Raw genomic sequence first — 24,739 nt, 5'->3', positions numbered from 1 at the left:
ATAAGGGACAAAAGAGAGAAGGAACCACAATGACCCTATAGTTTTAAATCTGTCATTGGGAAGATTATGGCTCCTTTAATAAAAACTGATAGTATGGGAGAGGAGTGGTTAGTAAAAGTTGAGTTCTATTAAGTGAGGCAACTGAATACCCAGCTGGCAACTAAATCCGTAGATATACTACTCTGGAAAACGAGTAGGTCAGAAGGTAGAAATTTGGTATTAGGGTAACATGTATTAGGGTAACACTTAAAGCCAGAAGACTCTGACGGTAACCTAAGAAACAGAAGTAGAGTACAAAGTGGGGAAGAAAGAAAGAAGAAACATAGGTTATAACGAAAGAATAAGAAATCAGAAGGGGGGCGTCTGGCTGGCTCAGTCTGTGGAGTGTGCAACTCTTGATCTTGGGGTTATGAATTCAAGTCCCAGGTTGGGTGTAGAGATGACTTATGAATAAAATCTTTAACTCACAGTTCGAATGAATTTAGTCTGCATGTTTCAGAATTAAAAGCACAGCTACAAAGCATTTACAAGGTTATAGTACGTCCACTTCTATGTTATCCAGGATTACTCCTATAAGCTTCCTGGACGCTCTCCTAAATTTAATACTCCCTGATATGATCTGTCAATCCACATAAACCCAAGTGACTGGATGTCAATAATGCTGTTCATCAAGTATTTCTGGTTCTCTCCCTTTTGTGGCACGAGTTCCTTGTTTCCATGAAGTTATATGTAATTGCGGATTTGTTTTGGCCAATGAACTGTAAGGAAAAGTGTCACGTGTAACTTCTGGAAGAACTTTTTAAAAGCCAATGCTCTGACTTGCCCCCTTTCATTCTCAATTTGCAATGATCCTGGAAGTATTAAAATGAATCCTCTATCAACCTGGGTCCCTAAGTGGATGTGGTAAGCACAACCTCTTTCAGTCCAACCCTGTCACTCATTGGTCAAATAGCATTAGGGAAAAACAAACTTTTGTTGGGAGCCACTGATATTTTAGGAGTTTGTTACTGTAACTCAATCAGACCTTAACATTCTCCCTTCTGTGGCACAAATCAGTCACCCAACTGTGGCACGAGTCTGTCAACTAATTGTGCTGAGTGTGTTAAAAAAAAATTTACACTATCAGTAGGGTTCTCAACAGAAATTTCTTTTCCACACTTCTAGCTTACTTCCTTATAGCTGTTGCTCTAATTTTTCCCCCCTTTTAAGTGTCAAACACTATTTTTTTCTCCTTTAAATCTCAGGAGACAGAATTTTTCCTTTGAAAAACACCCTTCTTCATCTCACAACTTATTTTCACTTTTTCTTAATTTCTTTCCAGAAAAATGCCCCTACCTTCCCATTTTCCGAGGTTAATGCTTCCATATGTACCTTTGACTTTACGCTTTCTAAGAGCTACATATACAGAAATTATCTTAGCTCTTTTTATAAGTTCTTCCACACATAAAAGAATCTGAGTAAAGCCAAAAAATTTATAGGGACCTAACAGAGACCCCACATTTTGGGGGCATTAAGCACTAATGAGGGCCAAGGTGGGTACCAGCGACTTATACCTTGGTACTCTATGGTAGCAGCTCACAGAGACATAAGTAGAGTGACTGGTTGCATCTTTGTGTGGCCTTCTGAGGCTTTCCCACATGCCATGCTTAATCCTCTCCCTCCTTTTGTCACAGCTGCCCTTCACCCATTTGTGACACATAGGCACACAACTCCCTGTTCTAAATCTTACAGTGGTGCCTTGCCCCACCAAAGGGACAATTCAAAATATGGTATCAATGTTTAGAAAGTGAATGACTCTAATGACTAGTAACAAATCTTTATCTAAGACAAAAACAATTACTATTATTCACCACTCCCCTTAAGAAATTTATTGTCCTCTGAGCTATCATACTTTTCAGAGTTGTTTTACTTTCTCACTATAAGGAGTTAAGAAGTGACTGAGTAATATGATTTTTATTGAAATTAAAGTTGTTTTTTCAAAGGTCAGCAATGACGTCTCAGAAATGGAAAGTAAAACAGCATATGGTTCTGTGGAATACCAGGCAGTTGTGAGAAGCGATAAACTAAATGTATATTCAGCAACATGCATTTAAAACATACAGTACATGGGGCACCTGGGTGGCTCAGGTTAAGCATCTGCCTTCGGCTCAGGTCATGAACTCAGGGTCTTGGGATCGAGCCCTATGTCGGGCTCTCTGCTCAACAGGTCTGCTTCTCCCTTTCCCTCCAACCCACTCATGCTCTCTCGTTCTCAAATAAATTTAAAAATATCTTAAAAAAAAAAAAAAAGGCACAGTACTCGGTAGTTTAGTACAAAATTAAGCTTCCTGGACCAGCAAAGTGGCCAAATCTAACACCTCTTCCAAAGATAGAAAAGTGTGAGTAAAAATCAGTGACATATAAGAAGAAATAGTAACCAAGGGCAAAGGAATGAACAAATGGGTAAAGCAACAAGAGAAATCCAATATTAACACTAGACCCTCAAGAAAGGATGGGAGCAAGAGATGATATTCTCTTAGCTCAACTGTATCAGATGCTTGAAGGGTAAAAGCCATATGTTTGCTAAAATCACCTATTCCTGGGACTTAACAAGGTTGAATGGAGGCCTGTAAATAAACCTGATGAACTGAAACAATTGTTAATGACTGTTAACAATTCTAGTAATGTGCCAGACTCCTCCTTTTCAGGTTACATCTACTACCATACTGCAATATGGTATAATACTAGCACTGTTGCTCCCACTACCTTAGGCACATAAGCCTCATAATTTTACTCTAATATTAATACTGGGAAACTGAGTTAAAGCCTCCTCAACATCAATGCTGATAGAAAATGACTGGCACAAGGAAGAAATGGATTTTGTTAACTGTCAGTTGATTTCTATGCTAAATACTTCTGTACAAGTTTATCATAAGGTACAAACTGCAATAAATCAAGGAGGAAAATGAGTAATCAGTATGAAATATAAAAAGTAAATCATGGCAGGGCACCTGGGTGGCTCAGTGGATTAAAGCCTCTGCCTTCTGCTCAGGTCATAGTCCCAGGGTCCTGGGATTGAGCCCCGCATTGGGCTCTCTGCTCAGCAGGGAGCCTGCTTCCCTTCCTCTCTCTCTGCCTGCCTCTCTGCCTACTTGTGAGCTCTGTCAAATAAATAAATAAAATCTTAAAAAAAAAAAAAAAAAGAAAGTAAATCACGGCTTTATCGGACAGATAACCTGTTTCTTTAAATATATCCCTACCCTAAAATGGCTCCTCTAAATATTAGGCACATTCATACTGATATTTGCTCTGTCATATAAACACTGTACTAAATATAGATGCTTAGACAAATATAATCATTTTGCTATGAGAGTCCTGGCAAGGGGTGGCCTTTGCAGTTAAGGATTAGTCTTGCCTAAAGAAAAGATCTGGCTCTTGCCTAACTCCTGAGAGGTAACCTCTATGCACTTTTAATATCCTGTCTGACATGAGTGTTTTCTGTTCACCTGGGAGCACTGGGCTATGCTAGACATTCTGTGTGTGGGTAACTAGGTGGTTTATAGTGGAGGTCTTGGACCACACAGTATCAGCTCAACCTGTGGAAGTGCTAGAAACTAAAGTCTATCACAGGGCAGTCAGCCTGCTTATAGGACTAACAGCCAGTGAAAAACTGGACACAAAGGTTGGGGTAAGCTTCTCTGGTCAGCAATACTATGTGCAGGTTGCCACACAACATTGCTGGAAGTAAGTGCTGTCTGCGTAAGTATCCTGAGAAAGAAAACTGGAAGCTCAAGCCTGGAACTGCCCCAGACTTTGCCCTATGTGCCTTCTCCCACTGGTAATTTTAATCTGTATCATTTGTATCATTTCACTGTAATAAACTGTAATGATAAATATAACAGCTTTGTGGAGTTTTGTGAGTCTTTCTCACCAAAAAAAAAAAAAAAAAAGCGAATCCGACAGTTGCTGTAGAACTCTTAAAAAAACACGAGTGAAAAACAGTAAACAAATTTCAGCAAAACTTTCTAGGACAAATGTACCAAGTCTTCAGAATATATATATAGATCCAGGAATTAATATTAAACAGTACATGCTGATATGTGGGAGGGGAGTAGGCATAATGTAATATGCTGAAATACCATCCACCATATAAATATATGTTTCAGGAGAAATGTAATCCAACAACCTACTTCTTTTTTTTTTTAATTTTATTTTTTTCAAAGATTTTATTTATTTGACACAGAACAAGCGAGAGACAGAGAGCAAGCACAAGCAGGGAAAGGGGAAGAGGCAGAGGGAGAAGCAGACCCTCCGATGAGCAGGGATGCCGATGAGGGACGCGATCCCAAGATTATGGGATCATGACCTGAGCTGAAGGCAGCCGCGTAACTGACTGAGCTACCCAGGAGCCCCTAACATCTTAGTTCTAAGTAAGATGTTTATCTTCTATCTTACTCATTCATTCTTTAAATATGTGCTGAGCACACACACAACATGTGCCAGTTGCCACACTACTGGAGGAGGGAGATTACAAAACAAAGTATCATTTTTCAGGAACTTATAATAAAAAGTTTAATCTTTATATATCTTTTTTTAAAAAAAAGATTTATTTTATTTATTTATTTGACAGACAGAGATCACAAGTAGGCAGAGAGGCAGGAAAAGAGAGAAGAGGAAGCAGGTTCCCTGATGAGCAGAGAGCCTGATGTGGGGCTTGATCCCAGGACCCTGGGATCATGACCTGAGCTGAAGACAGAGGCTTTAACCCACTGAGCCACCCAGGCGCCCCTATACTATTAATACTCTGAACAGTAGTGTTTCCCTCTTTTCTTTTTGAAGTTTTGTATCCTTCAGCATGCTTTCACTTTTTCATGGACCAGTTTTTTCCCCTCATTTTATAGATGAATGCATGCATGATTAAGGTTTCCTGAATCCAGAACAGAGCAGCAAGTTTTGTGGACTGCATGTGTCTGAATCTGCAACAGAGATCATTTTTAAGTCTTACATCTCACTTTACAGAAAACTTGGCAAACATAAAATTCAATCTCTATCTTGTGGAGAGCACACAAGAATAAGTATTAGGACCTTCTCTTCATCACCGCCCATAAGTTTAAAGACAGGCAAAATACAAAGGCAAAGTAATAACGAAACAATCTGTGTTATATTCTTATGTATATTTTAAATTTACATATTTAGCAAAATCATATTTACCAGTGTTTTCACCTGTTCATCAATGGAAATTCTTCTATTTAATAGTGCATACTAATAATGCTCCATTAATACCTGATACATACCTAGTAAGATATGAGGTAGAAAGAAACAAACCATCTACCTCCAGTTTAGATTTGTGACCTAGAGCCAGCCATTAAATAAGCTTTATATAGAATGAGAAGGTTCATATTATACTTTCTTGCACTGTGTGGCAATGTTACTGAGAAGACTAAGGAAAAGAATTACTGTGGTCAGATGCATTAAAACTAACTCAAGAACCTTCAGTAATCAGAATCACTATAAAGAAAAGCTGATAGAAGTGAAAATGACAAGAGTCAAAAACACTAGAACAGAATATTACATTAGGCAACTGTTGAAAAAGTGATCCGATTTACAGAAAATAATAGTTAAAATGCTACGGTTAATTTAAAATTCCAGTTACCAGCTGTCACAGACTGTATCTGCCTAAGGAAACATACTTAAATGTAGTATGGTATACTGAATGGAATCCTGGAATAGAAAAAGGACACTACGTCTTAAACTGAGGAAAACTAGGATGACTGGGTGGCTCAATCAGTGGCTCAACTGGTTAAAGCAACTGGCTCTTGATTTCAGCTCAGGTCATGATCTCAGGGTCATAAACTTGAGCCCCGAGTTGGGCTCTATGCTGGACATGGAGACTGCGTAAGATTCTCTCTCTCTCTCTCTCTGCCCCTACTATGCTCAACTGTACACACTCACTCTCTATCTAAGAAAATAAATAAGTGAAATAAACTGGGGAAATCTGAATAAAAGATAGCCTTTAGCTAATAATAATGTATGAGGAATAATAATAATGAACAACAACACCATATGAATATTAACTCATCAATTATGACCAGTGTATCCTACAAATATAAGAGACTATTAACAGGAAGAACTGGAGGAGAAGGTGTCAGGGAGAAAGTACACAGAAACTCTCTCTGTATTTTCTACTCGTATTGTCTATAAATCTGAACTTCTAAAATTAAAAACTTTCCTTTTTAAGATTTATTTATTTGAGAGAGAGAGAGCAGGCAGAGTGTGTGAGGGTGCACTGGGGGCAGGGAGCAGAGGGAGATAGAGAAGCAGGCTCCTGGCTGAGCAGGGAGCATGAAGCAGGGCTTGATCCCAGGTCCCCAGGATCATAACCTGAGCTGAAAGCAGATGCTTAACTGAATGCATCACCCAGGTGCCCCTAAAATAAAAACCAATTAAAAAAAAAAAAAGAGCTAGGGGTGCCTGGGTGGCACAGCGGGTTGAGCATCTGATTCTTGGTTTTAGCTCAGGTCATGATCTCAGGGTTATGGGATTGGGCCTTATGTTGGGATCTGTGTGGGGACTGCATGAGAGTTTCTCTCCTGCCGTTCCTTCCACCTGTGTGCTTCCTGTATCCCTCTCTAAAAATAAATCCTAAAAAAAAAAGTTCCAGGTACCTGAGAGTTACCACCTATCTTATATTCTGCCGTATTATAAATTCTTTTAGAACTGAAGTCATGAGCACTTTCAATCATTAGTGTCTGGCACACAGTATTCATAAACATTAGGTAAGCAGGTGACCAAATTTTAAAGAAAAACCTCAAAGACTTAGAACTTAATTATTTACTGACCTTTTATTAATTATGAATATATTCTATCGAACTTTAAAGTGATAAACACATGCTCTCTCCACATTCTAATATATTCTTTCAGGTAAAAATGAAAAAAAGTCAAGAATGCAAACTTAAACTAATATTATTTAAAAAACCTTACCTGACATATTTTTTCCCAAATCTCATCGCAGCCAGCTTTTTCCTGAAAACTTAGAGCCAGATCATAGTTCTCAGCTTCCGACCAAACAATTAACGTATCCTGTTTAAAAATAAAGATTTTTACATCATCACACTAGAAAAGCTAAAAAAGAAATAACTACGAAGTAGAAATCAAGAGAACAGGAAAAAGCATAGTAATGACAAATGCCCTCTGATGAGTGTAATTAATGTATACTCAATCGATACAACATAACTGTATTTTGCTAGCCTTTGAAACTTAGTAATATACTGGCAATGGAACAGTTTGGGTATTAAAATGACATTGAGCTATTTTCTGAAACAAAAATTATTGTTATTTATTAAATATTAAAATATATACTTTTATTTATGTGTTTTTAATATAAATTTATTTAATATAAAATATTAAAACATAGAGCTTAGCAGGCTCTAGCTCAGGTTACCAAGATAATGTCGAGTGGAAAATTTAGCCACTCTTGGCCAAGCTGTAATGTAGACATTTGAATCCTCTACTGCCTTTCTCCTCTGAATCTGGAAAAGCCTTCAAGATATGAAAGAATTCAAAACAATGATGAAATGAATATACTCTAGCTCTAAGTATTACCAACACTTCAGCAGCTTAGTTTGTAAAGAAATTAGGGGTTTAGGTGTTTTTCTACTAATGTCCCTAATTTTACCACTAACAAAAAGTCAGTTAAGCTTTTAGGAAAAAGTTGTCAACCCCTTTATTAAAAACCAAAGTTTGGGTTTAAAACACAGACACATCTAAACACAAAAAATCATTATGGGGCGCCTGGGTGGCTCAGTGGGTTAAGCCGCTGCCTTCGGCTCGGGTCATGATCTCGGGGTCCTGGGATCGAGTCCCGCATCGGGCTCTCTGCTCGGCAGGGAGCCTGCTTCCTCCTCTCTCTCTCTCTGCCTGCCTCTCTACCTACTTGTGATCTCTCTCTGTCAAATAAAATCTTAAAAAAAAAAAAATCATTATGCAACACTCAATGAAATGGACAGTTTTTTAAGGATATGTAACAACGGAAGTTTAGTATGATTAAAACTTTGACTTTCAGAAAATACATGTTTAAAAAAAAAAGAAAATATACATGTTTACATCCTAATTACCAAGTATATAATCTATAAAAATACCTTATAACTAATGATTGTTCATCTAATCCTTCTAAATATTGTGGCCTGATATTAAAATATGTAATACTAAAAAGAGTCTCAGATAAAGTCTTCAAAATCAAAACACTTTAAAACTTTGATAGCTTTAATCTTTAAAGGAAAAATATCCTTCAGTTAATCCAGGTCTCAGATTAATACTTATCTGCTGTTTAATCAGGTAAGAAAAACAACTGGAAAACTGTGTTCTCTCTTCTGCCTGGCTGTGCTCCTTGGAAGGAAATTTTGCTAATCATATATTCTAAAATTTTATCAGGTAACTCCTTTCATTTAAAAGCTTTCCATGGGGCACCTGGGGGGCTCAGTTGGTTGGGCATCTGCCTTCGGCTTGTGTTGTCATCTTGGGGTCCTGGGATCAAGCCCCACATCAGGCGCCCAAGTCAGCAGGGAGCCTGCTTCTCCCTCTACATCTCCCCTCTGCTTGCACTCTTTCTCAAATGAATAAATAAAAATATTTTTTAAAAATTCTACATTTTCTAGCTGTGTAACAAAGAAAAATGTATTTCACATTCAAAAATAAATAAAAAATAAAATAAAACAAAAACTTTCTGTGGCTCCTGCCATATACAGAAGAGGTTTTGAAACATTTAAAAACAAAAACAAAAAAACCCAGCAGAACTCTTTTTACAAGCAAAATTTTACTAAGAATCTTCAAATAACAAGGGGTGCCTGGGTGGCTCAGTGGATTAAAGCCTCTGCCTTCAGTTCAGGTCATGATCCCAGGGTGCAGGGATGGAGCCTGCTTCCTCCTCTCTCTCTGCCTACTTGTGATCCCTGTCTGTCAGATAAATAAAAAAAATCTTAAAAAAGAAAGAAAGAAAGAAAGAAAAGAATCTTCAAGTAATAAAGAAGATATAAAGACAAAGCTCCTCTGGTTAAAGGTCTAGGAAACACACTCAGGCTCATGTACTTTACTCAACCAGAGTCAACTTCTTAGAGCTCTGCTTCAAACAGCAATCTCCAGTACTCTATTTGTATGTCTTGAATTATTTATACATTACACTCAGGAATATTAGTACAGCAATGCTCTATAAAACACACACTAAAATAGAAATAAAAACCTTTATATTAAGATAAAATAAGCAACATTTAAAAACGTTTGAACTGTTTGGGCTCCATACCATTATTAACATTTTAAGACCCAATATACACTTAGGGCACAGTATATACACACAAATGACAGTAGATACAAATCTGTAGATACAAATCCAGTAGATACAAATCTTTAATACCATCCTTCTAATAATTCTGAATTTGGGGGGGAAGAGCAACTTCTTGTGAGATCTATTATTTTTTTTTAAAGATTTTATTTATTTGAGAGAGAGCACACAATCAGGGAAGAGAGGCAGAGGGAACCCAACATGGGGCTCCATCCCAGGACCCTGAAATCATGACTCAAGCTGAAGGCATCTACACCCAACTGAGCCACACAGGCACCTACGTGAGATTTTACCATTGTTTCTGCGTTATTACTTGCTGACAGATTAACAAGGAGTATAGATGTCAGTTTTACCATTATCATGTTCATTTCTACTTACATTATTGCTTTCAGGCCTTTTTAAGGCGTATGTTCATTTTATTAGGGTTACAGGTCAGCTTAAATTGGAAAATATCTATAAATAGTTATCTACACGTGCAGGCTACCATAATTCACAGTAGTTAGGGAACCTTTTTATGGAAGTGTTACTTTTAGAATACCATGTCTTTTTTTTTTTTTTTTAAACTTCTGACCACTTGCTTATTAAGTATTAGCAGAAGTCAATTTCTTCTTTTGATTAAAATATCTAAGCAGGCTTCTTCTCAAATCTCATAGCTTTATATATAATGTCCATTCCATCTTGGAGATCACTAGTACAACAGGATGAAATCCAGAGTACTTTATCCAGGCACCCAGGGCCCTTTCCAATTTGGTTCCCATCTATCTTCTGAGCAGAAATCCCAGTAAGCTATCAAGTCTGACTTAAAGTAATTAAGTCCCCTTCTTCAAAATTTTCTTGTTTGTTTCTTCTTAATGTTAAGTCTTCTCCCTAAGCCAGTCAAAACCCCAGAAACTAAATGGGATTTATATTCAGAATCCTTTTTCAATATAAAGAGGACTGACTTTGGGTGATGGTTACATATACAAATTCCCATGCTTCCTTGGAGTGAAGCCCCAAATTCTTATTTTTAACAAGGGTCTCCGATAATTCTTTTGTTAAGTCAAATTTGAAAACATCACCTAAGTGTATCTCTGGCTGGTTACAGAGGATAGGGAACTGCCATCAGAGCAAGCACTTTCCAGCTCTATAAAACCTACTCAAAATGGGTTACAAATCCCATCCTTTCTTCTTCCCCTCCCTGGAAACCTACTATTTCAATTAAAAAAAAAAATACAACCCTAAGAAATACTTCTAATAATTGCTTATCACAAAGGTCACAGTAAAAGCTCCTAGGTAAGAGAGCACAAAGGTGGCATAAGAACCTTTTAAACAAAACAAAAAGTGTCAAAAGGCAGGGTTTCTTACATATCCCAAAGTCAAACTCAGTTTTAGATGTAATGTCTGTTTCAAAATGCTGTGCCCTTTGTATTATATTTTTTGCTCATTTGTGTGTGACACACAAATCTTTGGGACATTATTAATGCCTGTTTAAACTAAGAGAAGCTTATGAGTTTTTCTCTACCAACTGAACATTTAACCACCACTACATCCCCATGGAAATCAGATTTAAAATGAGCCTGCAGGGAGAATAGAAAAAGTCAATTTTATTTGGTTCGGTCCTTTAAAAAAATAAGAAAGGTGATTAAGTCTAACACCAGGATGGAAGTTAAGACATGAGCTGGAGAGGCTTGATAATTTAGCTTTTACTGAATCAGATTCTCACAACGTAGTTTTATTATAAGAAATGGTCACTTCTGATCTTAAATATTAAAAATACATTCTTGAGGTGAATACTGTTTAAATCAAAGGTTCTTAATTCAAGGTCTAAATCATACCTTAGAACTGTATTTAAAACTGGGTGCTTTTAACATCTTTTCTATGGAAAGGGTCTCTAGGTTTTACATTATACTCACAAAGCCACCTGTGACACATTTACAATAGTCTAACAGACCAATGGATTATCATTGTCAGTCTACCTCTCTAGTGCATTAACATGAATGAACTCTACTCGTGAAATATTTGAGATCTTACTGCTGTCAAGACCCTATCTTTGCCCCAACACTGATGAAATTCAATACAGACAGAGCTGAAGTTTTTCAAAAGGATCGCTTATTTTTTTTAAAAGGGAGAAGAGAAATAATCAGATTTGTAGATTTTGATTTGCAGATTCAAAATCAATTTAGAAGTCTGAAAATAAGTGTGATTAACCAGAAATATGATGCAACATCTAGTTCTCTACTTTAATGGGTATTTGACCTCAACTTATTGAGGTGGATTTTTAAAATATAGTATGGCATAACATACAGTCTAAAACAGACATGATGCTATTGCTAAAAACAATACTAGTATCTTCCTAAAATCCAAATATATTTGGATATAATGGGAATAACCCCAGACTAGCATTAGGACCTGAGCACCACTCAGTTTCACTATCCACTATTTCCGTGACTCAACACAGTATTTAACCTCTTTGATTTTTCTTTCCTCACTGGAAAGGAGGAGTAGGACTGATGAGATTATTATGACTACAGTTATCTTATTGAGCTTATTTGTCACATACCATGCTGAAGCATTTTCATACATTAATTCACAACTATTACATGACATAGGTAGTATCTTCATTTAAAAGGTAAGATCCAAAGAAAATTTGCTCAGGAGATTTGAAATAATGAAATAAAAAACTTAATTAACAGTATTCAGCTCTAAACCCATGTCCCTCCTACTATGCCCCATAAAAAATGTAAACAATTCTAAAAGAACACAAAGTTCTCAACAATTTGCTTCCTAACCTCCCGCCCAGAGGAACTGTATTTATCTAGGCATCTATCTGGACTCCTATGTAAGAACCCTCTTCATCTGATATCCAAGGATTTTTCCTTAGTCCCATTCCAAACCACCACCCAGAACATCCATTACTGCCTAGATTACTGCCCAGCCTTTCCAATCTATTAATTCACGTCCTCCACTCATCCATTACTGCCCAACCTTTCCAATCTATTAATTCACATCCTCCACTCATGCTTGTGATCTATAGCTAGAGTAGACTCTACTCATTATAAATCCATGCTGTTATTTCAACTCAGCATTCAAAACTTTCAACTCCACCTTTATCTTGGCAAATGTTCCTCTAGCTAAAACCTAGAATAGTCTCAATCTTACCTTTGAAGGATAAGAACAGCCATTCATGGACTGCCCCTCTCCTTAACAAAATTCTGTTCTCCCTTGGTTTCAAGACAACACTTTCCTGATTCTCTACTCTTTCCAATTGCTTATTCTTCCTCTTGACTAGATCTTCTTCCTGTAAACCAAATACCTAACCCAGCAGCATGTCCTGTCAATTCTATCTTCTATATATACACGTATCTCAAATCCATCCGCCTCTTTCCATCTTTACTGACCTCACCCTAACCCAGTTCAACATTGTATCTTGCTTCGATTATGCTGTGATCTCCCAACTACTCTCCCAGTAATTGCCTCTCTTCAATTCCACACACTGATGTTACTATTTTGGATCATGTCATTCTTCTGCTGAAAATATTCAAAAGATTTTCAACTTTAAAAATCTAAACCACAGGTGGAGAAGGGGTGAAAAAAAAATCCAAACCAAAGATAACAGAACAGTATATAGTATGCTACCATTTATGCCAACAAAAGGGAAAATGTGTATGTGACTATATACCTAGTTGTTTACACATGCATAAAACCTCTAGGAGATATGCAAGAAACTGGCAATACTGGTGGCCTCTAGCAAGGGAAACTATGGATGGAGTTCAGGGTGGAAGAGACTTCACCAAATACTTTCTAAATTTTTAAAGATGTGAATGTGTTATCTATCCAAAATAAATAAAAAGGGATTTTTGCTTTTTTGAAATATACAAGCCACTAGCCAAATGACCTGCTTTCTTGTCACCTTCTCAGTTTCTGGATAGAACCTGGCAATACACTACTAGTGATCCTTGATTCCTTCTCTGTCATATTTAATCATTCTCCAAATCTTCCAGCACTTTCTTGTTAATATACTGGAGCTCTATTTCTTCTTTACAATTCCATTTACTACACTGAACGGATTTTCATTTTCCTGCATCTGAATTATAGCAAAAAGTCTTGCTTCCTAAAGCTCTTATTCCCTCTATACCCCCAATTCATTATTCATAACATTGCCACACTTGCTTCCTAAACGCAGTATCATTTTCATCATGTTAGGCCCCTACTCAAGAATCTAGAATATGGGGTGCCTGGGTGGCTCAGTGGGTTAGGCCACTGCCTTCGGCTCGGGTCATGATCCCAGGGTCCTGGGATGGAGTCCCGCGTTGGGCTCTCTGCTCAGCAAGGAGCCTGCTTCCTCCTCTCTCTCTCTGCCTGCCTCTCTGCCTGCTTGTGATCTCTGTCAAATAAATAAATAAATTCTTAAAAAAAAAAAAAAGAATCTAGAATAGCTCCCTTTTGTGTAGTAAACCACGCTCACAAATAAGAAACCTCTGCTGCCAAGAGCCTTAATAACTTTTGTGTCAGGTGTACTATTTCCTTACCTATCACAATTCCTTCAACAGACACCATCAGGGAGAGTGAAATTTTTCTTAAAAATTCTAGTTCAAATTAATCTTTCCTTTTTAAAATTTTCTACTGTCCAAGTCTGTGGAATAAAACTGCTTTATATAAATTCTGTGTTGGTTCATACCTGCTGTAAAATCTCAGTCAAGAAACTTGAACTTTCTGTGCCCTAACTGCCTCATCTGTTAAATGCTTTCATGAGCTTTCAATAAGGACTGGGTTAAAACCCTTTATCAGATAGTTTATTATCGATACATAATTGTTTCACCTGTTACATCTTGTCTCCCAATAAAACCAAGGATTGGGACTTTTATGTACTTCTTTCCTAAACGCAATTAACCCAAATTGTATTAAAACTGTATTAAATATGAAAGGTATACAACTCTATGACTCTGCTTTTGATTTAGTCAAGATCCATAGGATGGATTCTAAATAACTTAAAATTTTGGCATGTTATCAGACACTATTTCATGTTCTACTGTATCATCATTCTCTTCTGTTTCCAATGTATTTAAACACTTAACAAGTTTATCAGCTCCTTTAAGTTTATCTTCTTCCCATTAACAACTTCACTATAGTCCACAGTACTGAAGCAAGAAAGTGTTGTGAATCAATGATGACCTATTGATATGGGGTCCTTTGACATTCCAATTCAACTCATTCTTTAACGTATTTTGAGCCCATCATTCAGAATTTGGCTCATTTTAGAACTGCAATGTTAAAAAAGAATCTTAAATAGTGCTCTTTGAATTTATTCAATGTATTTTGTAACAACATTTCCTATAAACTATGAACATTCTCATTCCCTCAAATCTTTTTAAAATTAAAAATCGGAATGATTCATATATTTCATATAAACTTTGGAAATGGTTATTTTCTGGATTAATACACTGCATAACTTAAACAATGATATTTAAAAAGTAATTCTAATGGACACAGAAAAACATCATTGTGCTTGGAAATCCCAATTTGTATAATCTGGTAAAAAGTGCAAACTGAACAAGATTTTGGTGAAAAAACTGTATCCATAACAAAGAAACTAAGTTTAAGAGAATTCCTAAATTGCTCTTTGATTCTATTAGAAAAGTGCACTCAATTTAAATAAAAATAAAGAAAACAAAACAAGTGACCTCAATTATACATTTTTCAATCTTAGGTACAAAGCTTTTCCATATTATTTTCAGTGCTACAGAGTTCTCTTACAGTTTAATGTTATTTGGTAAAGGTAATTCAGTTAGGAAAAAAATACTTAAAGATCCCAATAGTATATTATTGAAATATGATTAATTACAGAAAACATTTTTCCCAAAAGGATAAAGTTTTAAAAATAAGTACTTTTTTCTCCAATACTTAAGTTTTCGAGCAGAGTAATATTACACAGAAAATCATGTTCCAAAGTTCCTAGTGAAATATCATGTACTTTTGGACAAACGTCAGAGGGCTATTTTATACACAAACCTCCACCATATGTGATCTGATAGTTACAACAATTAAAGAATTTTATATACAATCTGAGAAGAACCCACATTATAATTAATTTGTAGGAAGTCACATTTAAGAAGACAGTTTCTGAGAATTTTATATTTGTGCAGATAGGGGGAAAAAAGATAACAAAACAGTATTTCTTTCCCCACAAAAAAGAAGGCCAACAAAAAATAAAACAGAAGTAGCTACCTGGTAAAATTCCATGCAGAGAATAACCATCTGCTTGGCTGACTTAGAAATTAAATTTACTTAAATGTCTAAGGTATAGGAAACATTTTTCAGGTGTTTAATACAGGACAAATGTTTAATTTGATTCCCCATCAAAGACATGCAGTACTTCCTAAGCAGAAGGAAAAAAATTAATTGAAAATTGAAATATTTCAAAGACATGATTAAGAATGTATTGCATACACAAAAAAATTGTTTAACAGTTAGACCTTTACTAATAACGAGATGTGCAACAGAGAAATTTCATTCTTCCAACTGTGAAGTATTTCTGGGTATCCAAATTTTCATTGACCTTGAAGTACGTATTGATGATATAAATATAATCCTAAAATAACTTATCTTTTCCTTCAAAAATCTGTCATACTCACTTTACACACCACACACACACACACAGGAAATAATCCTAATGTCTAACAATAGGTGTATATCATAAAAGAAGAATGCTATACAGTTTTAAAAAAATCCTAAATCTACATTGTTAACATCAACAAATCTTCCAATGAACTGCTGAGTGTAAAATCAGAGTACATGTAAGAGCTTGAGATCGACCGTGTAAAGTTTAAAAACACACAAAACACTACATATTATTTATGGATACATACATATGCAGATAAAGTATATAAGCATATACAGAAATAATACATCAACTTCAGAATAGTGGTTACCTATAAAGGATGGAGAATGGATAGAATGAGATGGGCACAAAGGGGGCTTTAACTCTATCCACAGTGTTCTACATTACAAAAATTAGAAACAAACATGGTATAATGTTAACATTGTTAAATTTGGTAGTGTTACACAGACACACATTTTCTATACTTAAAAATTTTGAAATCTTCCATGATAAAAATGAAAACATTCACAGAAGAAAAGGTCGAATCACCACTACCATTTCCAGATTAAGTAACTGGGCATACTAAAATACAACACAGGTTTTCTTCTCCCAGATAAGACAATAAATATTAACAGAAAATATTACATGATTGACAATGTACACTTTTTATAAAGTATCCACTGATTATATTAAAAATACACAATTAAAGAACAGGATTTAAGTGCTTCTATTTCAAAAACTCTACCTTTGCTTGAGTCAAAGGATTGAATTTCACACCACAAATAGGCTTTCCTTGCTTTAAAGAGTACCCCTTTAATTTTCTTTTATGTCATTTCCTTCAATGTGATTGAGAATAAAAGGCTTAGTATACAGGGTAAAAAAGATACCTGACTCTCTGTAAATAAGACCAATGAATACACTGTATTCTAACATAAACCAACAGTGGCTCAATTCAAAGACAATAAATTACTGCCAGTACAAAAACTTTGACTTTCTCAGTTTGAAACTTTTGACCTATAGGGAAATACATAGAATGTGTAACTGTTTACCAAACATGTTTTTCTTGTCAGGAAAGCTTTCCCATCTTTGTCAGATTAATACTTCCTTGATCACAGATGAAGTCTTTCAAATTAAAGATAAACAACTACTTGCCTGTTGTTTCTGATATGCAGTGTTTGGATTTATCTTTGATTCCAAGAGTAGTGATCCTGAAAGATAAAAAATAGTATTTGTTAAGTTTCAATTTGTAAAATTCTGAATAAAATATCTGAATATGAATTTAAAGAAAAGAACTTGTTCTCTTCCCCTAGCTAGACATGCGAAGTAATCAAATGTATTCTGATTCATGTTCTTCTCTTCAGATCTCTGCTTTATATAGAACACACCATCTTATCCCCCATATATAACCCCTTAAAGGAAAAAAAATCCACCTAAGATCAACATTCAGACCCAAAATATAAGGAGACTAGATGTCCATTAAAGTTTTATTGAAATGAAAACTTTGAGGTCTAAATGACTACTTGAAGCCAAGCTCTTTTTAACAGTCATTTTATTGCATTTTCAGTTTAACAAAACAAATTACAAAGGACCACAACAGGAATCTAAGTACTTAGCACACAAATAACAGAAGGGCATTTTTGCTTTACTCCTTAACAAAATGAAGGATACTTCATATAGAAATAAATGTCCATACCTATTCAAAACAAAAGGTAAAGAGTACAAAGTACAAGAATAAATCTAAGATTGTTATTTTTCTATTATCTGCGCATAACTGCTCAAATCGAGGCGTTCAGATTACAGTGAGAAAGGTTTTCATTACGCTCTACATTTTATAATTAAAATACTTCACATATGACTCGTACAATAAACCAACGGATTTAACTTTACAATCTGTACTGGTGTCCTAACTTGTTTAGGTTGTAAAGCACCCACTTTTTCATGGCAACCTCTACAAAGGCAGCCTGGGGGGGATCCTAGACTACAGATATGCTTGTGCGTGCATGTATCGTGGCAACAGTCTGCAATAACTGCAGGAAAAGGTGCTTTTTGGTTTTCCCCAGCACCTGTCGACTGAGGCAAGCGGGTTTTTAAAAAATGGGCTTAAAAAAAAAAAGTCCAGGGGCGCCTGGGTGGCTCAGTGGGTTAAATAAAGCCTCTGCCTTCAGCTCAGGTCATGATCCCAGGGTCCTGGGATGGAGCCCCACATCGGGCTCTCTGCTCAGCAGGGAGCCTGCTTCCCCCTCCCTCTCTCTCTCTGCCTGCCTCTCTGCCTACTTGTGATCTCTACCTGTCAAAGAAATAAAACCTTTAAAAAAAAAAAGTCCACTCAGAAAGTAAAGTTTCACTAAGCTTTTTGAAATAGACATATAATGGATAAGAAAACAAAAAAATAAAGGGAGGGGGAGGGTCAGCTCCCTAGGACGAGAAAAAAACTATTCTGTCTCTCGTTACTTCCTCCGTTCTCACTCAAAGGCGAAGACTGGAGAGGAAGGGGTCAAACCCTTCATAGGGACAGGAGGCGGGGGAACAGAATCAACGTTTGACTGAGGGTAAATCCGGACAAAGTAGTTTGTTTTTACTGTACAGAAGTGCAGGCACAAAACCAATGCGCCGTCCCAAGATGTGGTAGTAACCGTACCCGGCCCAGGGCCTAAACGCCAGGGCTGTGCCCAAACCGGAGGCACTGATTGCCCCTTATCTTATGTTCCAATAACCTTACCGTCGGATTCAGCCCGAACCAGCAGCGACATCCCCTTGAGTTCCTCCACATAAGTGGAGGAGACATGCCCGGTGCCTCGGTCGTCCCACTGACGGTCTTCGTTGAGGGTGTAGACCTTCACTCGCCGCCGCGTATCCGACATGGTGGCTGCTGTCCCCACCGCCCCGGCCACCGCCTCCTCGCTCACCTCGTCCGCGCCCCTCACTCTTGAGAGACCGTTGCGGCGGTGGCGGCAGCGGCGGCGGCGGCTCCGGAGAGGCCCGAGTTCACCATGGCTCCCAAGGTTCAGTCGCGGGAAGGGGCAACAAGAGTCACCAAGACCTCTCCGTCCGGAGGCCCGGTAACCTTTCACTTCACCTCCGCACACACCCACCCTCCACTCCCTTTGCCCCCCCAGAGCTCGCTCTCCCGCCGCCGCCGCCGCCGCCGCGGTTAACTACTACAGATCCGCCATCTTGTAACCCGATTCTCTCTGCCTTTCTCTTCCTCCTCCAGCAGGCTCGCACGGGCTGTACTAGCAGGGGCTACGGCGGCCGACGAGTCCAAAGCGCGGTGCCTCGGCTTTCCGCACGCGCTTCCCGAGCTTGCGGTGCTCGGTGTTCTCGCGAGGCGGACGGAGTACAGGCTCTAAGTGGGAGGGTCTAAGTGCGACTTCCTCTTTTCTGGGTCCCGCCTGCTGGCGCGGGATCTCGGCCGGGTGGTCGGTTCTCGCGAGTTCCTTGTAGCCTTTGGTGCCGGGAGGTTCCTTTCAGAGCCAGACGCCAAGAGCGGAGGCTTGGATCTTTTTTCGAGCGGTTGCTGGCTGCACCGGGGGTGTGACGAGCCGTGGGACCCAGCTCTGAGGCAAAAGTAAAGCATACCTGGGAGGTACGCATCATTGGACGGACTAACCCTGGGCAAAAAGGAAGGAAATGTGCCCGCACTCCTTAATGGAAGCTGACCCTGTCAGCCTAAGGGAGAAAAATAACTTAAATTTCTTTCTTTGAATATGTAGGAACTTTGACCCCTGGAAATTACGGGGACCGGAAACCCACTAAAACTCGTAGCATCTGTTGGGAGTTAAACATCTCCTCAGGAAGTGTTCTATGGACCACCCAGGCGATTATACAGTGGAACATTAGTGTGTTGACAAATTCTTATTTCCCGCCAAAGCCTATCACCCTTAGGCTTTTGGTAGCTGGGCATTGAAAAGCATGCTTTCCACTTTGCGAAAATGCAGTGCTCTTCCCTTGTTTGTAAGCTCGGAAAATAAGTCTTCAGAGAAGTTTAGGGAAGTGGAGGGGACTTACTTTCCTAACGCATCTAAGAGCATTCTTTTGATACTTTTGAGTTTCTCTTAGGAGCATTTTTTGCGTTATCTATCGGGAGGTGGTCAGCGCTGAATAAGCTAAGGAGGAATTCTCTGGGCATTCACGTTGTCAAACATCACATTAACTGTCAAATATTCCCCTGTGGATACCAGTCATGTGCTGGGCAGTCGTGTATTTCAGTCCTCGTTCGTTCTTCACAGAATACTTTCCGTTTTTAAAGAAATTCCTAGCTTGCTCTGTCGTCCGTTCTTTACAACCCATTCGTCTGAAAGGTGAAAACAGACACGACGCACACGTTGATCCTGCAGCGGATCTTGGGGGTTGTAGTCATTACTTACCGGGTTTCGTTAAAACGTGGTTAGGTTTTGACCAGATCATTTGTGTGGACACCCTTCGGCGATGCACTAAAAACGTAAGACGTCTTACATAGAAAGACGCCTGATAAAAAACAAATTCTAATTTCAAAATCTGGATACATCGCATTTTTGAAAGATCTATAAAGGACTTGAGAAAATGTGTTTGAATCAAGGATTCAAATGTAATAATAGAGCCATCAATTGCCGTGACTGATGTGCACAAATGCATTTTGAGCCCAGAGAAAATAACCTTTCTGTCTTGAGTCAGAGAAGCTTCACAGATAAAGTTTTGAAGTAGGTGTTAGAGGATCCCTAAGTGGGAGTTTGCAGTTTGGCTTGGGAAGGTGTTCAAGGCAGAGGGGACAGGGTGAACAAAGTCATTATATGTTGCTGGCCTCAAAGAACTTACAGGTTAAGTTATATGTAAATTAAAGGAATGAAAACTATACAGAGGTCACCTTAACACTATATGTGTTGAGGTTAATGTCCCACAAATAGAACTAACTCTGGACAAAATTGTGAAACAAGAGTGATTTCCTGCAGGGGCGCCTGAGTGGCTGATTGGGAAGGGGTCCAGTTGTGTAGCCCCTCTCTATAGAGACTTTGACCCTGTCCTCAGATTTTGAACCCTGGTCCTTTCTGATTTGTTGTAGAGATAATTAGTTCTCTTCTTTGATCACTGCTGTGGCCATTTAGGTTGTAACTTCCTCTGTTCTAAGGTCTGCTATACTGCTCTACCATCTGCTTGTCATGCAAATGACATTTGTTAAAATCTTTTGTCTGCTCTTGTCTCTTTTATTATGTTTGCCCTTTGGACTCTATACTTAAAAAAATTATATTTAACTGTGTGATTAATTTTGCATTTTTGGACAAAGGTATGGTTGTTTGGTTTTTTGTTCATGTTTTTATGTTTTTTTTAATGTTCTGTATTTTCCTTGGATTTTTTTGTTTGTTTGTTTGTTATATGTGAAGTAGGATGCCAAAAGTGTTTCCTCCAAATGAAGAACCACTTGTCAATATCATTTATAGATTAAATAATTTGAAATGCTATTTTAATCACATTCTTTATTAAATCTACAGACACTTACACATACATGTATGTGGATTTGAGTCTGAACTCACTACTCTGTTTTCATTGTTTTAGTTGGTCAACTGTAGTTGACAGTTTTAATTGCTATAGTTGTATATTTGTTTTGGTATTTGGTTGATGCAATGGCCGTTATTAATGCACCATTTAGATCTCCTTCAAGAGAACCTACTCTGGGGAACATACTGGACTGATAGCCAGCTGCCACCCCTTTGGATCCACCATTGCATTTGAGCTGAGGACATGAAGACCTTTGGCTGCTTCCAGCCATTAACTGAGCATAGCACAGGTACTATACTTGTGTTTTTTACTATCTAGTGCAGAACTCCTTCAATGCACAACTTTGCCTTGGGGAACTTTTTAGCAGTCTGGATGAGACTTTCTCGGAAATACACTGTAGTCAGAAGCTCTTTCCACCCAGTATTTCCTTACCTTCCCTCTTTATTTATAGAGTTCAAACTTGTACTATAGTCTACAGGCTGTCCCTTTGAATTCCTGAGTCTATTTTATCATTCACAGACATTTTCTCTAGTCAGTATCTTACATGTGTAATCCCTTCTTAGCATCTGTATTTTTGAGAGCCAGAACTGACGTAGTTGGTACAGGGAGTAGTGTAAGAAATCAGGCAGTAAGATGGGGTTTGTGGAATGGTGTACTCAGTCCTTGGCATGAGGTGGTCACTTGACTACTGATTTGACCAATAGTGACCCAGGAAAACATCCCATAAGAGGGGAATGTTGTTGTCTATACAATGATTCAAGCATTTAAAAAATATGGGGAAAACAATGCCTACAAGGATAGCAGAACTGGCCAATTAAGTTGTACTACTGCCTTGCAGAGGGATAGTGGACTTCAAAAAAAAGGACTTTATTTCCTGCAGTGAAAGAACAGACATAGGATTTGACAGAGTTACAGAGCTCTAAAGATATCTGTATGTTCAGCTATGCAGTTAGGGTCCTGGCTGGGTAATCCTAAAGCCTGAAATATGGGATGGGGGTACCTGTGAAGACGTTGGTTGTGCAGATACCCCGAACCCTCAGGGATTGCAAAAGTGGCTTATACTTCCTCTAAGAGGTAACAATTCCCTCCCCTTGCAAAAAGACCTCTTCCGTAGTTGCTCTCATTTCTTATCCTAGCTGAGAGGTTGTGGTAGCTGGGTTAAATCTCAGCATAATCTGCCTAGGGACTTCTGGGCCTAGGGAGGAAAGAGATTACACACTGAAGGAATTGAAAAAATAATCTGGCATTGTTTTACTAAGGAGCCAGAGAAGTACACTTGGGATTGGACTTTGAGGGTCCTTGAGCAAGGGCCTTAGATACTCAAGATTTCATTGATCTGGGATACCTTTGGAACAAAAGATGTAACCCAAGGGGATGGGGCAGACTTACTGCTAAGATAGCTCTTGGAAGCCTGGAAAAGTGAGAGTGCAAATGAGCTTGCATCATGGCAGCTTTTGACTCCTGGAGAAGATAGGTTATTTATTTTGGCATACCTATGTAGTTATTGCTCACCTATTAGCTCTAACTATTTTGTACCGACTGAAAGTGTTTTTAAGAAAATCACCTGCAAGGGGCATCTGGATGGCTCAGTCAGTTAAAGCCTCTGCCTTCGGCTCAGGTCATGATCAAGGCATCGGGTTCTCTGCTTGACAGGGAGGCTACCCCCCACCCCCCCACCCCCCGCCTCTCTGCCTACTTGTGATCTCTGTCAAATAAATAAATAAAATCTTTAAAAAAAAAAAGAAAAAAAGAAAATCACCTGCATATGTTTTTCTTCTTCTCCTCAACCTGTTTTTAAAAATTTATAATTTTTTTAAAAGATTTTATTTATTTGACAGAGAGATCACAAATAGGCAGAGAGGCAGGCAGAAGGGGAGGGAGGTAGCAGGCTCCCTGCTGAGCAGAGAACCCCATGCAGGCTCAATCCCAGGACCCTGAGATCATGATGTGAGCTGAAGCAGAGGCTTAACACACTGAGCCACCCAGGCGCCCCTACTCAACCTCTTTTTAATCTTATCTTGTTGGTTAGAACCTGAGAAAACTGATGAGAGTGATAGTGGTGATTCTTGTTTTGTTCCTGACTTTAATGGCAATGTTACCAGTGTTCTATACAAGCTCTTTTTTTTTTTTTTTTTAAAGATTTTATTTATTTATTTGACAGAGAGAGATCACAGTAGGAGAGAGGAAGGGAAGAGATCACAGAGAGGAAGGGAAGCAGGCCCCCTGCTGAGCAGAGAGCCCGATGTGGGACTCAATCCCAGGACCCTGAGATCATGACCTGAGCCGAAGGCAGCGGTTTAACCCACTGAGCCACCCAGGCGCCCTCTATACAAGTTCTTAATTTCTGATAGATCCCACTTACCGAGTTAAGGACATTTCTAATATTTTGAAAATTCTTGGAAATTTTATAATTGTCTCTTCTGTATCTGGTGATCAAACAGTTTTCCTCTTGTAAAATATTTATAATGAATTATATTCTTATTCTTACCATTCTTGCATTTCCATAGATCTACTTACTTGGTCCTAATAGCGTTTGTCAATATTTTATTAAGACAGTTTATTGGGAGGACATTCAAGATGGTAACATATAAGGGATCCTAAACTCAACCTCCTCCCATGAATACAGCTACAGCTATGTATCAAACAGTTCTCTATGAAAAGGACCCCAAAGGACCCCAAAAGGACCTCTACAGCAAAGGACAATAGGGCCACATTGAGATGGGTAGGGGAGGCAATACATGGTCTTTCAAAAAATCCCACCCTAAGCATAAAGACCAACATCTGGGAGGAATCTCATAACACAGGGCTTGTCCCTGAGAATTGAGGGGTTTGTGCTCCATAGCAGGTACCTCGGCCCTTTGGAACTACATCAGAGAGATGAGCACCTGGCCTTGAAAATCAACAGGGCTTAACAACTATAGGGCTTTAGGGAATGGAAAATCCACTATTAAGCGACTCACACACAGACCCACTCATCCCAGGACCCAGCACAAAAGTAAGTTTCAAAGACACCTAGACCATATGCTGAGGAAATGCATTTGCTAATGTTATAGCATCTACCAGATACAGGAACCCCTTGGGAATCTCCAGGGACAGAGATGCTGGCAAACACCATTTCTGTACACTCCCCACTCCCACCCAGCCTTCTAGCTCAGGAAGAAATGTCCTGCCCGCACCACAGCCCAGGTCTACCCTCCTCCTGCTGAATGCCCTGCCCCCATGGTCTACCCTGCCAGCCAGTGGGCATGTGCAGTCTACACAAGGGACACCGTTTGAGCACCAGGTGCTGGTGGCCAGTGGGGATTGTTTTGGACTCCCTGTGCCTAAAATATTCAGTTCTTCACAGGTTATCACCCCCAAGGGCATCACACAACCAG

At 38.5% G+C, this 24,739-nt stretch overlaps 1 protein-coding gene and 1 long non-coding RNA gene across 7 annotated transcripts in view; one reads left to right on the top strand and one right to left on the bottom strand.

Annotated features, from left to right (window-relative positions):
* The window catches only part of PPP4R3B (protein phosphatase 4 regulatory subunit 3B), a 69,486-nt gene extending 50,267 nt beyond the window's left edge, over nt 1–19,219 (bottom strand). For both annotated transcript variants that reach the window (XM_082743577.1, XM_082743578.1), the window contains exons 1-3: nt 18,610–19,219; nt 17,043–17,098; nt 6,961–7,059 (exon numbers count right to left, since the gene is read on the bottom strand). In XM_082743577.1, the coding sequence (XP_082599703.1) occupies nt 6,961–7,059; nt 17,043–17,098; nt 18,610–18,751 (297 nt within the window). In that variant the 5' untranslated portion in view covers nt 18,752–19,219. The remainder of the gene's footprint in view (nt 1–6,960; nt 7,060–17,042; nt 17,099–18,609) is intronic.
* A 50-nt stretch (nt 19,220–19,269) lies between these two features.
* LOC309870964 overlaps nt 19,270–24,739 on the top strand; it is a 56,939-nt gene continuing 51,469 nt past the window's right edge. For all 5 annotated transcript variants that reach the window (XR_014314893.1, XR_014314894.1, XR_014314895.1 and 2 more), the window contains exon 1: nt 19,270–19,476. This is a non-coding gene — a long non-coding RNA (uncharacterized lncRNA). The remainder of the gene's footprint in view (nt 19,477–24,739) is intronic.

The sequence above is a fragment of the Mustela nivalis genome (genome assembly GCF_964662115.1).
Source record: "Mustela nivalis genome assembly, chromosome: 8".
Classification (NCBI taxonomy): Eukaryota; Metazoa; Chordata; class Mammalia; order Carnivora; family Mustelidae; genus Mustela; species Mustela nivalis.
The sequence above is the reverse complement of the archived record's forward strand: the minus strand, read 5'-3'. Positions and strand labels throughout refer to the sequence as shown.